Here is a 13,997-nt window from a genome sequence, read left to right on the forward strand (position 1 = left end):
CGGTTATCATTGAACCTTCAACGTGACACGTTAGTGCCATTCCATGAAAAGCGGCATATGGTCCCCCATGTTAGTTCAAGCCACGTGATACCAAATACATGAAAAATGGTTCTGACAACTCCTGGTTCGGCGCTCAACATTGAAATATTAATGAATAATGTTTAATGTATCGAAGGCAAGCAAAAGAGAACCTGTTCAGACCGTAAATAAACGGACTATCAGTATATGACGGAAAAAACTGTTGAAATATCTGGAAAAGTGATACCTCGGCAGCATTAAAACAGCAAAAGAAATCATGAAAATGCAGACTTGGTTTGATTGGAGTGCACATGATGAATAATAAATAGTGCAACAACCCTCACGCCCCCGCGGGACTCAACTCTCAACACTTAAAAGTGCTGGACTCAATTATCCTAAAGGACCAGAAAAATATAGTTACACTGAAGTGAAGTACGGGGCACCATTTTACTGCTGGCACACGGCACTTGACACCTGCTGCTTTGATGTATAAATATCGCGTTAAACACCGATTCAGTCACTCACACCATTTCAATTTCACTTTTCAATAGTTTCAAATTATGGCCAGCCCTTAGGCCTGCCTACAACGTCTTGAAAGACGTCTTTTGAGTTAAGGATTATGTGCCGAAAAAAACACAGGTGCAGTCCCTGTGGAAAGACCGGCATCTAATCCAAGGGCAAGCTTAAGTGGCTCACATGCAGCAGTCATTGCTAGGTCAAGCTCCGATAAATCTTAACAGATGTATAAATGAGGGCCAACATGGACAGTTGACCAGCAGCTTCGCTCCCGCCTGCACAACCGAGACCGTCGTCAAGACGTTAAGATAACCGTGCTCAAGCTGCCAAACGTTTTGACATCATCAAAGGACGAAACTATTGATGCACGTCAGCGCACTAGACAAAACAGCCGTCAACGTAAACGACCATTGACAAAGCTTATGAGAAAAGTTCCGAATTTATGTAGGGAACTTGGCATCAGTTCGTGTTGCAATTACTAAAATGAAAATTAAGGAAAGAAACACAGACAGATATCCTGGCCTTATTTTTAAGTGTCCATAATATGTGTTGAGATGACCCCTCAATATTAACGTAACTGTTCCTCGATAATCGTTCCCGACATTATGTCGCAAATGTCTTTTAAAAACCTTCAAAGCTCTTTTGAAAACATATTGACTTGTATATTTGAAATACAAATTAAAGAGTATAAAGCAGTAACTAATGGTGTTTTTGTTTAAATGACGGAAAAATTATGCCGTTTTCATATGAATATTATACGGAAATAGGATAAAGTGTTCCAGAAACAAAATACATTTGGAAGATATTCTTTGTAAATTGGACGATGATTTCACGCATACCAAACTCCCTGTCAATAAAATATACGGAGGAATTCTTTCATTTTAGGTATTCTAGTAAATCGTTACAATGAATTTGAATATAATACATTCTCACGCTTATGAATAACGTCATGATATCTATTTTAAATGTTATAAATGAATTTTACCATTATTCAGATTGTGGGTCTCCATTAAATGTATCCAATGGTAATTTGCTCTACACCGCAACAACGTTTGGATCAACTGCTTCACTTGTCTGTGATAGAGGATATGATGGAAACGGTACAATAAGCTGCCTTGACACTGGCAGTTGGGAAACACCACCAATATGTTCTGTAAAAGGTAAATTGTAATTTTTATCAATTTCAGACCTTGTTAAATATTTAGAACTTCTGTCAATACTTTCGTTTGTTTGTTTGTTTGTTTGTTTTTGTTTGTTTTTCATTTTACGCCTTTTTCCAACAGTATTTCAGTCATATAGGCGGGTAGTTCCCTAACCATCGTTCCTAGAGAGTTACACCAGCAATACTTTTGTTATGTATACTTTTAACATCATTGAAAGTCCTGGATTTAAATGAATAATAAATGTATAATATGTATTAATGTATAAGTGATTTTAAACAGATCTGTCATCGTATAACATTATAGATATTGTACGCATGATCTGATTTTTGTTATCACCTTTATATTGTTTTCATTAATTAATTGTCTTATGTTATAATTGAAATATTATATCTACCTACTCAAAAATTTACTGCTTGGACAACGTTGAAGAATTAAAATCTTGAACAGGAAAATACAAATTTATGGTAGAATAACGCTACTGATAAAATATTGATTCTGGTTCATAACGTTAAAGATTTAATGTCACAGTGATCTGATAAAAGATATATGTTTCGTCCTAATCCCTTACAAATATGTTATATAGTAATCAATCGATCCCTGAGTTTCTCACTTAAATATTAAATAACAGTCGTTGTATTTTAGCTGATCATAGCACATTCTGCTCACATTTGTAGCTCAACAAAGAACAACGTTTTTCATGTTATTTATTGTGATTAAAAATCGTTTGTCGTCCTGCGTCAGTACGTACTCGCTAACAATTTGGTTTTATGTGGTTATGGATATAATAGGAAACAATTGATTGTCCTTGTTTCTGTCGTTTGGTAAAAGCTTGATGTTTCTAAAATGTCTTTATGTGGTTGAAAATAACTCAGGGGTATGCTTTGTTGATGTTGGCATTCGGGAAACTTGAACATGTGCCGTTAAAATTTATTGAAATGTGTACATTATTCGTCATTTTAAAAACCTTCAAAGCTCTTTTGAAAACATTTTAACTTGTATATTTGAAATACAAATTAAGAGTATAAAGCAGTAATTAATGGTGTTTTTGTTTAAATGACGGAAAAATTATGCCGTTTTCATATGAATATTATACGGAAATAGGATAAAGTGTTCCAGAAACAAAATACATTTGGAAGATATTCTTTGTAAATTGGACGATGATTTCACACATACCAAACTCCCTGTCAATAAAATATACGGAGGAATTCTTTCATTTTAGGTATTCTAGTAAATCGTTACAATGAATTTGAATGTAATACATTCTCACGCTTATGAATAACGTCATGATATCTATTTAAAATGTTATAAATGAATTTTACCATTATTCAGATTGTGGGTCTCCATTAAATGTATCCAATGGTAATTTGCTCTACACCGCAACAACGTTTGGATCAACTGCTTCACTTGTCTGTGATAGAGGATATGATGGAAACGGTACAATAAGCTGCCTTGACACTGGCAGTTGGGAAACACCACCAATATGTTCTGTAAAAGGTAAATTTTAATTTGCATCAATTTCAGACCTTGTTAAATATTTAGAACTTCTGTCAATACTTTCGTTTGTTTGTTTGTTTTTGTTTGTTTTTCATTTTACGCCTTTTTCCAACAGTATTTCAGTCATATAGGCGGGTAGTTCCCTAACCATCGTTCCTAGAGAGTTACACCAATAATACTTTTTTTATGTATACTTTTAACAACATTGTAAGTCCTGGATTTAAATGAATAATAAATGTATAATATGTATTAATGTATAGGTGATTTTAAACAGATCTGTCATCGTATTACCTTATAGATATTGTACACATGATCTGATTTTTGTTTATCACCTTTATATTGTTTTCATTCATTAATTGTCTTATGTTATAATTGAAATATTATATCTACCTACTCAAAAATTTACTGCTTGGACAACGTGGAAGAATTAAAATCTTGAACAGGAAAATACAACTTCATGGTAGAATAACGCTACTGATAAAATATTGATTCTGGTTCATAACGTTAAAGATTTAATGTCCCAGTGATCAAATAAAAGATATATGTTTCGTCCTAATCCCTTACAAATATGTTATATAGTAATCAATCGACCCCTGAGTTTCTCACAACAGTCCTTGTATTTTAGCTGATCATAGCACATTCTGCTCACATTTGTAGCTCAACAAAGAACAACGTTTTTCATGTTATTTATTGTGATTATGAATCGTTCGTCGTCCTGCGTCAGTACGTACTCGCTAACAATTTGGTTTTATGTGGTTATGGATATAATAGGAAACAATTGATTGTCCTTGTTTCTGTCGTTTGGTAAAAGCTTGATGTTTCTAAAATGTCTTTATGTGGTTGAAAATAACTCAGGGGTATGCTTTGTTGATGTTGGCATTCGGGAAACTTGAACATGTGCCGTTAAAATATATTGAAATGTGTACATTATTCGTCATTTTGAAAACCTTCAAAGCTCTTTTGAAAACATTTTGACTTGTATATTTGAAATACAAATTAAAGAGTATAAAGCAGTAATTAATGGTGTTTTTGTTTAAATGACGGGACAATTATGCCGTTTTCATATGAATATTATACAGAAATAGGATAAAGTGTTCCAGAAACAAAATACATTTGGAAGATATTCTTTGTAAATTGGACGATGGTTTCACGCATACCAAACTCCCTGTCAATAAAATATACGGAAGAATTCTTTCATTTTAGGTATTCTATTAAATCGTAACAATGAATTTAAATGTAATACATTCTCACGCTTATGAATAACGTCATGATATCTATTTTAAATGTTATAAATGAACTTTATCATTATTCAGATTGCGGGTCTCCATTAAATGTATCCAATGGTAATTTGCTCTACACCGCAACAACGTTTGGATCAACTGCTTCACTTGTCTGTGATAGAGGATATGATGGAAACGGTACAATTAGCTGCCTTGACACTGGCAGTTGGGAAACATCACCAATATGTTCTGTAAAAGGTAATTTTTAATTTGTATCAATTTCAGTCTTTGTCAAATATTTAGAACTTCTGTCAATACTTTCGTTTGTTTGTTTGTTTGTTTTTCTTTGTTTTTCATTTTACGCCTTTTTCCAACAGTATTTCAGTCATATAGGCGGGTAGTTCCCTAACCATCGTTCTTAGAGAGTTACACCAGCAATACTTTTGTTATGTATACTTTTAACAACATTGAAAGTCCTGGATTTAAATGAATAATAAATGTATAATATGTATTAATGTATAGGTGAGTTTAAACAGATCTGTCATCGTATTACCTTATAGATATTGTACACATGATCTGATTTTTGTTATCACCTTTATATTGTTTTCATTAATTAATTGTCTTATGTTATAATTGAAATATTATATCTACCTACTCAAAAATTTACTGCTTGGACAACGTTGAAGAATTAAAATCTTGAACAGGAAAATACAACTTCATGGTAGAATAACGCTTCTGATAAAATATTGATTCTGGTTCATAACGTTAAAGATTTAATGTCACAGTGATCTGATAAAAGATATATGTTTCGTCCTAATCCCTTACAAATATGTTATATAGTAATCAATCGATCCCTGAGTTTCTCACTTAAATATTAAATAACAGTCGTTGTATTTTAGCTGATCATAGCACATTCTGCTCACATTTGTAGCTCAACAAAGAACAACGTTTTTCATGTTATTTATTGTGATTATAAATCGTTCGTCGCCCTGCGTCAGTACGTACTCGCTAACAATTTGGTTTTATGTGGTTATGGATATAATAGGAAACAATTGATTGTCCTTTTTTCTGTCGTTTGGTAAAAGCTTGATGTTTCTAAAATGTCTTTATGTGGTTGAAAATAACTCAGGGGTATGCTTTGTTGATGTTGGCATTCGGGAAACTTGAACATGTGTCGTTAAAATATATTGAAATGTGTACATTATTCGTCATTTTGAAAACCTTCAAAGCTCTTTTGAAAACATTTTGACTTGTATATTTGAAATACAAATTAAGAGTATAAAGCAGTAATTAATGGTGTTTTTGTTTAAATGACGGGAAAATTATGCCGTTTTCATATGAATATTATACGGAAATAGGATAAAGTGTTCCAGAAACAAAATACATTTGGAAGATATTCTTTGTAAATTGGACGATGATTTCACGCATACCAAACTCCCTGTCAATAAAATATACGGAAGAATTCTTTCATTTTAGGTATTCTATTAAATCGTAACAATGAATTTGAATGTAATACATTCTCACGCTTATGAATAACGTCATGATATCTATTTTAAATGTTATAAATGAATTTTATCATTATTCAGATTGTGGGTCTCCATTAAATGTATCCAATGGTAATTTGCTCTACACCGCAACAACGTTTGGATCAACTGCTTCTCTTGTCTGTGATAGAGGATATGATGGAAACGGTACAATAAGCTGCCTTGACACTGGCAGTTGGGAAACACCACCAATATGTTCTGTAAAAGGTAAATTTTAATTTGTATCAATTTCAGTCTTTGTCAAATATTTGGAACTTCTGTCGATACTTTCGTTTGTTTGTTTGTTTATTTTACTTTTTTTTCATTTTACGCCTTTTTCCAACAGTATTTCAGTCATATAGGCGGGTAGTTTCCTAACCATCGTATCTGGAGAGTTACACCAGCAATACTTTTGTTATGTATACTTTTAACAACATTGTAAGTCCTGGATTTAAATGAATAATAAATGTATAATATGTATTAATGTATAGGTGAGTTTAAACAGATCTGTCATCGTATTACCTTATAGATATTGTACACATGATCCGATTTTTGTTATCACCTTTATATTGTTTTCATTAATTAATTGTCTTATGTTATAATTGAAATATTATATCTACCTACTCAAAAATTTACTGCTTGGACAACGTTGAAGAATTAAAATCTTGAACAGGAAAGTACAACTTCATGGTAGAATAACGCTACTGATAAAATATTGATTCTGGTTCATAACGTTAAAGATTTAATGTCACAGTGATCTGATAAAAGATACATGTTTCTTCCTAATCCCTTACAAATATTTTATATAGTAATCGATCGACACCTGAGTTTCTCACTTAAATATTAAATAACAGTCGTTGTATTTTAGCTGATCATAGCACATTCTGCTCACATTTGTAGCTCAACAAAGAACAACGTTTTTCATGTTATTTATTGTGATTATAAATCGTTCGTCGCCCTGCGTCAGTACGTACTCGCTAACAATTTGGTTTTATGTGGTTATGGATATAATAGGAAACAATTGATTGTCCTTTTTTCTGTCGTTTGGTAAAAGCTTGATGTTTCTAAAATGTCTTTATGTGGTTGAAAATAACTCAGGGGTATGCTTTGTTGATGTTGGCATTCGGGAAACTTGAACATGTGTCGTTAAAATATATTGAAATGTGTACATTATTCGTCATTTTGAAAACCTTCAAAGCTCTTTTGAAAACATTTTGACTTGTATATTTGAAATACAAATTAAAGAGTATAAAGCAGTAATTAATGGTGTTTTTGTTTAAATGACGGGACAATTATGCCGTTTTCATATGAATATTATACAGAAATTGGATAAAGTGTTCCAGAAACAAAATACATTTGGAAGATATTCTTTGTAAATTGGACGATGATTTCACGCATACCAAACTCCCTGTCAATAAAATATACGGAAGAATTCTTTCATTTTAGGTATTCTATTAAATCGTAACAATGAATTTGAATGTAATACATTCTCACGCTTATGAATAACGTCATGATATCTATTTTAAATGTTATAAATGAATTTTACCATTATTCAGATTGCGGGTCTCCATTAAATGTATCCAATGGTAATTTGCTCTACACCGCAACAACGTTTGGATCAACTGCTTCACTTGTCTGTGATAGAGGATATGATGGAAACGGTACAATAAGCTGCCTTGACACTGGCAGTTGGGAAACACCACCAATATGTTCTGTAAAAGGTAAATTTTAATTTGTATTAATTTCAGTCTTTGTCAAATATTTAGAACTTCTGTCAATACTTTCGTTTGTTTGTTTGTTTTTCTTTTGTTTTCATTTTTCGCCTTTTTCCAACAGTATTTCAGTCATGTAGGCGGGTAGTTTCCTAACCATCGTTCCTGGAGAGTTACACCATCAATACTTTTGTTATGTATACTTTTAACAACATTGTAAGTCCTTGATTTAAATGAATAATAAAAGTATAATATGTATTAATGTATAGGTGATTTTAAACAGATCTGTCATCGTATTACCTTATAGATATTGTACACATGATCTGATTTTTGTTTATCACCTTTATATTGTTTTCATTCATTGATTGTCTTATGTTATAATTGAAATATTATATCTACCTACTCAAAAATTTACTGCTTGGACAACGTTGAAGAATTAAAATCTTGAACAGGAAAATACAACTTCATGGTAGAATAACGCTACTGATAAAATATTGATTCTGGTTCATAACGTTAAAGATTTAATGTCACAGTGATCTGATAAAAGATATATGTTTCTTCCTAATCCCTTACAAATATTTTATATAGTAATCGATCGACACCTGAGTTTCTCACTTAAATATTAAATAACAGTCGTTGTATTTTAGCTGATCATAGCACATTCTGCTCACATTTGTAGCTCAACAAAGAACAACGTTTTTCATGTTATTTATTGTGATTATAAATCGTTCGTCGTCCTGCGTCAGTACGTACTCGCTAACAATTTGGTTTTATGTGGTTATGGATATAATAGGAAACAATTGATTGTCCTTGTTTAAAGCTTGGTGTTTCTAAAATGTCTTTATGTGGTTGAAAATAACTCAGGCGTATGCTTTGTTGATGTTGGCATTCGGGAAACTTGAACATGTGCCGTTAGAATTTATTGAAATGTGTACATTATTCGTCATTTTGAAAATCATCAGAGCTCTTTGTACATATATTGACGTGTGTATATGAAATACAAATTAAAGAGAATAATGCATATAACTGATAGTATTTTTGTTTAAAAAAAAACGATTAAATTATGCCGTTTTCATATAAATATTGTACAGAAATAGGATAAAAGGTTCAGGAAACAAAATATTTATCAACTATTCTTAGTACACTGGATGATGATTTCACGCATGCCCCACTCGCTGTTAATAAAATAGCCAGAGGAATACTTTCTCTACAGTAATCTCTAGGTTATCGTGACAATGAAGATAAATGTAAACCATTTTTCCGTTTATGTTTAACGTCATGATATTAATTTTAAATGTTTTAAATGAATTTAACCATTATTCAGACTGTGGGTCTCCATTAAATGTATCCAATGGTAATTTGAACTATACCGCAACAACGTTTGGATCAACCGCTTCTCTTGTCTGTGATAAAGGATTTGGGTATGATGGGAATGGGACAATAAGCTGCCTTAACACTGGCAGTTGGGAAACACCACCAAATTGTTCTGTAAAAGGTAAATTTTAATTTGTATCAATCTCCATCTTTGTTAAATATTTGTAACTTTTGTCAATTAATCAGTTACGTTGAAAATAGCGGTGTACAACTAGAAAATTTCACTGATTCTTTAGCTGAAAAATCTCTATATATATACATGTATTTGATTATTCTTTTTTATTTGATTTCCTTTTTAATGTACTTGGTAGTCTATAGGCGGGAAAGCCAAATCCAGGACCCGCCTCGCAGACCTTGCCTTTGACTTCCACGTATTATTGATGTTTTATACTTAGGTAATCAGGAATATACATCTAGGACAAAAAAACAGGGAAATATAACTTCATGATTAGATAACGCTACAATTAAGAAATAATGATTTTTGTCGGTGACATTTCTCGTTTACTCCAAATTACTTACAAATGTGTCACAAATAAATTAATCAAATGTCCCCTCAATAACACAAGAATGGTTTATTTCATACGCATCTTTGAACTATTTTGTCAAATTTCACACGTTAGTTTATTTTGTATTTTCAAACATTTTGCTCAAATTGCACTTATTGAATGACAAATTCAAGTCGTGTTTGCATTCCTCTCATGATCGAACGTCATTACTATGACGTTTAATATTTAACCTATTTTCATTAATTTTCATCTTCAAGTTTATATTCATAATATTAATCAAACTTTTAAAAGAAAATGTTTATTAATAATTGACAATATGTTGTCCTTTATAAAGCCTTAATAACTTTAGCTGCTATATGCAAATTTAGCACCAATGAAATAAACTTTTATTATTAAAAACATATAAAGTGTTTGATAATATGATTGTAAAGACTCACGCCTTACTGTTCATAATAATTGTGTATCTCATTTTGTTACATCACTTACCTTAATATTGCTCTCCTTTTTTATTTGTCTATGTTATTTTGTTGATATGTGTTTAGGTGTAGAATGTCCTGAAGGATGGACCAGTTTCGAAAAAAGTTGTTACCTGTTTGTAGAAGAACTTATGACATGGGAAGCTGCCAAAGTAATATTTTGTTCTTTTATTATCCTATATTGTTCAGCAGTTCGTCCAACTGATGTTTCGCCTCTTACGACTTTATATGTGAAATTCCCCATCTACACCATGTTTTATAGAAACACTGACTCCCAAAATGGATATAAGAACGTATGTACCATGAGAAACAGCCTTTATGTACCTCGGTGGTTTTTTTACTTGAGCAGTGTAATCATTTTGAAGGATATAATGTGTCTGCTCAATTGAACATCTTTAGAAATATATTGTTTTAAATAAGTTCTTAAGGGCATAAGATAATGATTAGTATCATTTAATAACAACATGCTACGAATATTACATATTTATTAAGCACTGCTGTAGATATACCATCAGATCATGTTTTGCTATATATGTCTTTCTGATTAAAACAACTAGTAGTATTACTTTCTGAAAATTATATCGTTGTCGCATTTTTACAGACGAAAATGAAATTAAAGTGCAAACATACATGTATCTCGAAAAAGCACTAATAAGATTTTCTAGCAAATTAATACAAACGTAAACATTTATTGAACCAAACCTATTGTTAAAATGAATTATTGGATACATGTGTCCATATACCAATAATTTGACTGTATAAATGACAACTGTGTATTCTTTTAGACAATTATAAATGTCATTTTCTTCAAGTAGGTACATTAACATATACAATGTATTTTGTTTGATAAGTTTTTCATGTTAACTTTCTGAAAAAAATTTCATAATGTCTTCATATCGTTATGATACAAATCCCCTATAAAGCAAATTGTTTAAATTATTTGCTAACTTTTAACAAGAGGGCCATAATGGCCCTGAAAACGCTCACCTGAATATAAAAATTTTCCATAACGAGGAACAAGTTATATTGTAAATTATAAACAAAAGCAGATACAAAATCTAAATCTAAAACTGATATCACAAAGTTCACATTTTTATCTGAAAAAGTGCATATGTAAAACATTCTAAGGGAAACAACAGTTGCAAAAGATTTGTTCATATCTTGCAAATCAATAACACCCATGGGACGAGGCCAATTTCTCACGTCAAACTTCTGTTCTAAAATATAATAGGCCACATATGTGTTTATCAAATACCATTAATACATGAATATATACTTATGGAATTGCTTTATCTCTTGCAGAATAAATGCGAATCAATAAAAGGATACCTTGTAGAAATCAACTCTGCCTCTGAAAACACCTTTTTTAAAGAAACGATCGGTGATGCTTGTAAGTAAAAACATTATAATATTACAATGCCTTCGTGCCAAAATATAACCGTCACAAAAACAATCACCTTTACAGTAAAACGTATTGTATTTTACTTTAAACCTTTCTAAAAAGGCCAAATTTATTTTATTTATGCCATATCAAAACTTTCAAATCCATATGCTGGTATCTAAAGTAAAATGTATGAAGAACTTTATATAGACCTTTTTACATTTTGATTTTTCCACAGTAACGAATGTTGCAGTTCGTGCATTCGCATTCTGCGTTGGGCAAAAACGCAATAACGATGACTTCACGTTATCATATTTAAAAGCTTTAATAGACGTGATTTCAAGTTATGCACCAGTTAGGAACCGGATGATAAAAAGTGTGTTATTTCACTATCCACTACCCGTCTTAATTTATCAATATTTTGAATAACTATATGAATTAATTCATGTGACTTTAAAACATGCTTGGCAGGATAAAATGAGGCTTTTTTCAGAATGATAATTAACCTCGATCTCATATATTATTAAAATTTCTTAAGCTTTTATATGAACTATTTGACAACAGTTAAGTTGACCTCTTTATTTGCTAATAAATATATTTCCACATTAAAAAAAAAACAATGTAAATGTCAATGTCAGTTCCGTTATCGTAAGATGGAATTCTTTAAGAATCGTCTTTTTCCATGCATGTTTGTGGCAAACTTGGCCAGAAAGCTATAAAGGTATCTACTATGTTTTTCTTAAAAGCTATTTCTTACAGTTTTATACTTTTTACCTTAAATTAACACGAAATTGTCTATGAACTTCTATTATATTTCTATGGAGGGCGATGCTCTTTTTGTCCTACGCAGATTGCGCATGTGCAAGAAAATACTTCTTCTGATTATTTTTCATAGCAATGGACCGCGTTGTAAAAAGGTCTTTAAAGATGGGAAAATATGTACAGAAAAGACGGCGATGGATATGGAAATAATCTCCGTCCATGCGTTCGCCCGTTTTTCTTTTTGTGATTAATATATAAACTTGAACTTTCACTACCAGAAAGATTTCCTTGAAGAGAAAAGCAGTGAACAGGAATGAGAACCTCACCCTTTTATGGTTTCGTAGTTATTCCTTTGTTTTAATTTTCAAAAGTGTTCTATTTAGCAGAAAAGTGGAGCTTTTATCACAAAACTCTTTAATGTTTTATTTTTAAATGCCAGTCGGTGCCAATTAATGATCCTCTTTTTATAGCACTTTTTCTGTTCGACGGGAGATTTTACAGTCTGTAAATGTTTCTTGTTTAACATTAAACGGGACTACTACGTAATTTTTAACGTTTAATATATTAAGAAACAAAATTGTACAATTGGACTATAAAATATTATTTTTCAGATGTTTGGTTGGGATTAAACGACATACAAAAAGAAGGTGAATTTGTGTGGGAATATTCAGGAGCAACATTTGACATCTCTGAAGTAGGCAAAGGCATTAATTTTAATAGTGAAATAACCGATTGTGTCTATCATGGGTATGCTAGCAAGTGGCTTGTAGAACTTTGTGATTTCAACAAAAATTATATGTGCGAAATTTCACCCAGTGAGTATAATCTTTATCATAATTATATTTTCAAGCGTTGATAAAGCAATTATTGATTTAAATTAGATATTCTGTAGCGTTACTTCATTACTGTAACTTCAAAGTGTCACACGTAATTATTTGTAGACAAGGAGATAAAGCCTGGGACCTCAGATTGCTGTTTTACCAATACGCTTTCGGAGTTTCGCGGTTGACAATAAGTGAACGGTTAATTACAATGACACTTATAAAAAATATCATTTCCTATAATAACAATTCAAACGTTTGTTGTCGGAGTTTATGTATAAGGTCCAGGGACTTTTATTCTATAAATATCAGCAAACACTGTCAATTTGGAGTCGTTACTGGTTTAGGTGTATCATGTTGTATCGACAGCTAAGTAATTTTGTTGAATAAATATAAACCAAACTCAATAGAAATAGATAATATTTAATTTCAAAATAGAACCATAAAGTGTCGTTAAAAGATATTTTCGGTAAAAAGGTAATGACATGGTTGTGCACCATGATTCAGGGAATAAAATGCATTTCTTCTCTTTCAGAAAAATGAAGGAACTTACCAGGGGAAATGTTCTAAAAAGATGTAGTTACTGGGATCGTTTTGTTGTTATTTTATTCTTCTTCAAAATTGAAATGATTCAAACGAAGCAAATTCATAAAATATTGAAAGTATATCAATAATAAATTTCGTTCTGATAGACTGGGTGTTGTTTATTTACCTAAGATAGCATTTGAACTTAGGTACTTGGTATTGAAGTAATAATCTAGATGATCTTTATATCTGATAAAAAGTATTGTTTTTCTGAAATGTCATGGTCATATTAATAAGCCAGAGGACCCTGTTAATGATACAAAGTAAATTCACAACATATGGAAAAGTGTTTGTATTTAAAAATCTTAATACATTGTTCTTTCGTTTAAGCTTAAATCTAATGAGCAGCAGATAATGCTTTAAGTAGCCTTAAATAAAGCAATTGTGCAACCTAGATGGATTGAATTATTATGAGCCATTAAATTTACCCTTAAAATAAACGTATT

At 31.4% G+C, this 13,997-nt stretch overlaps 1 protein-coding gene and 1 long non-coding RNA gene across 2 annotated transcripts; both read left to right on the forward strand.

Moving 5' to 3' along the window:
• Positions 1–1,533: 1,533 nt before the first annotated feature.
• LOC132750904 (uncharacterized) lies at positions 1,534–4,663 on the forward strand. Its single transcript, XR_009628614.1, has 3 exons — positions 1,534–1,694; positions 3,027–3,191; positions 4,505–4,663. It is a non-coding gene; the product is annotated as an uncharacterized LOC132750904 (long non-coding RNA).
• An 848-nt stretch (positions 4,664–5,511) lies between these two features.
• Positions 5,512–13,509, forward strand: LOC132750897 (sushi, von Willebrand factor type A, EGF and pentraxin domain-containing protein 1-like). Its single transcript, XM_060740969.1, has 8 exons — positions 5,512–5,524; positions 5,998–6,162; positions 7,491–7,655; positions 8,971–9,141; positions 10,069–10,154; positions 11,305–11,392; positions 12,757–12,960; positions 13,502–13,509. Exons 1-8 carry the CDS (start codon positions 5,512–5,514, stop codon positions 13,507–13,509), a joined length of 900 nt encoding a protein of 299 aa, XP_060596952.1.
• Positions 13,510–13,997: the final 488 nt, after the last annotated feature.

Source organism: Ruditapes philippinarum, unplaced genomic scaffold, assembly GCF_026571515.1.
Source record: "Ruditapes philippinarum isolate M1 unplaced genomic scaffold, ASM2657151v2 ctg1086_1_1_1_1, whole genome shotgun sequence".
Lineage (NCBI taxonomy): Eukaryota > Metazoa > Mollusca > Bivalvia > Venerida > Veneridae > Ruditapes > Ruditapes philippinarum.

Bases quoted from the DNA above. Each gene is read 5' to 3' on its own strand.
- LOC132750897 (XM_060740969.1), top strand. The intron at 6,163-7,490 runs GTAAATTTTAAT...ACCATTATTCAG, and splicing joins ACCAATATGTTCTGTAAAAG to ATTGCGGGTCTCCATTAAAT. The intron at 7,656-8,970 runs GTAAATTTTAAT...ACCATTATTCAG, and splicing joins ACCAATATGTTCTGTAAAAG to ACTGTGGGTCTCCATTAAAT.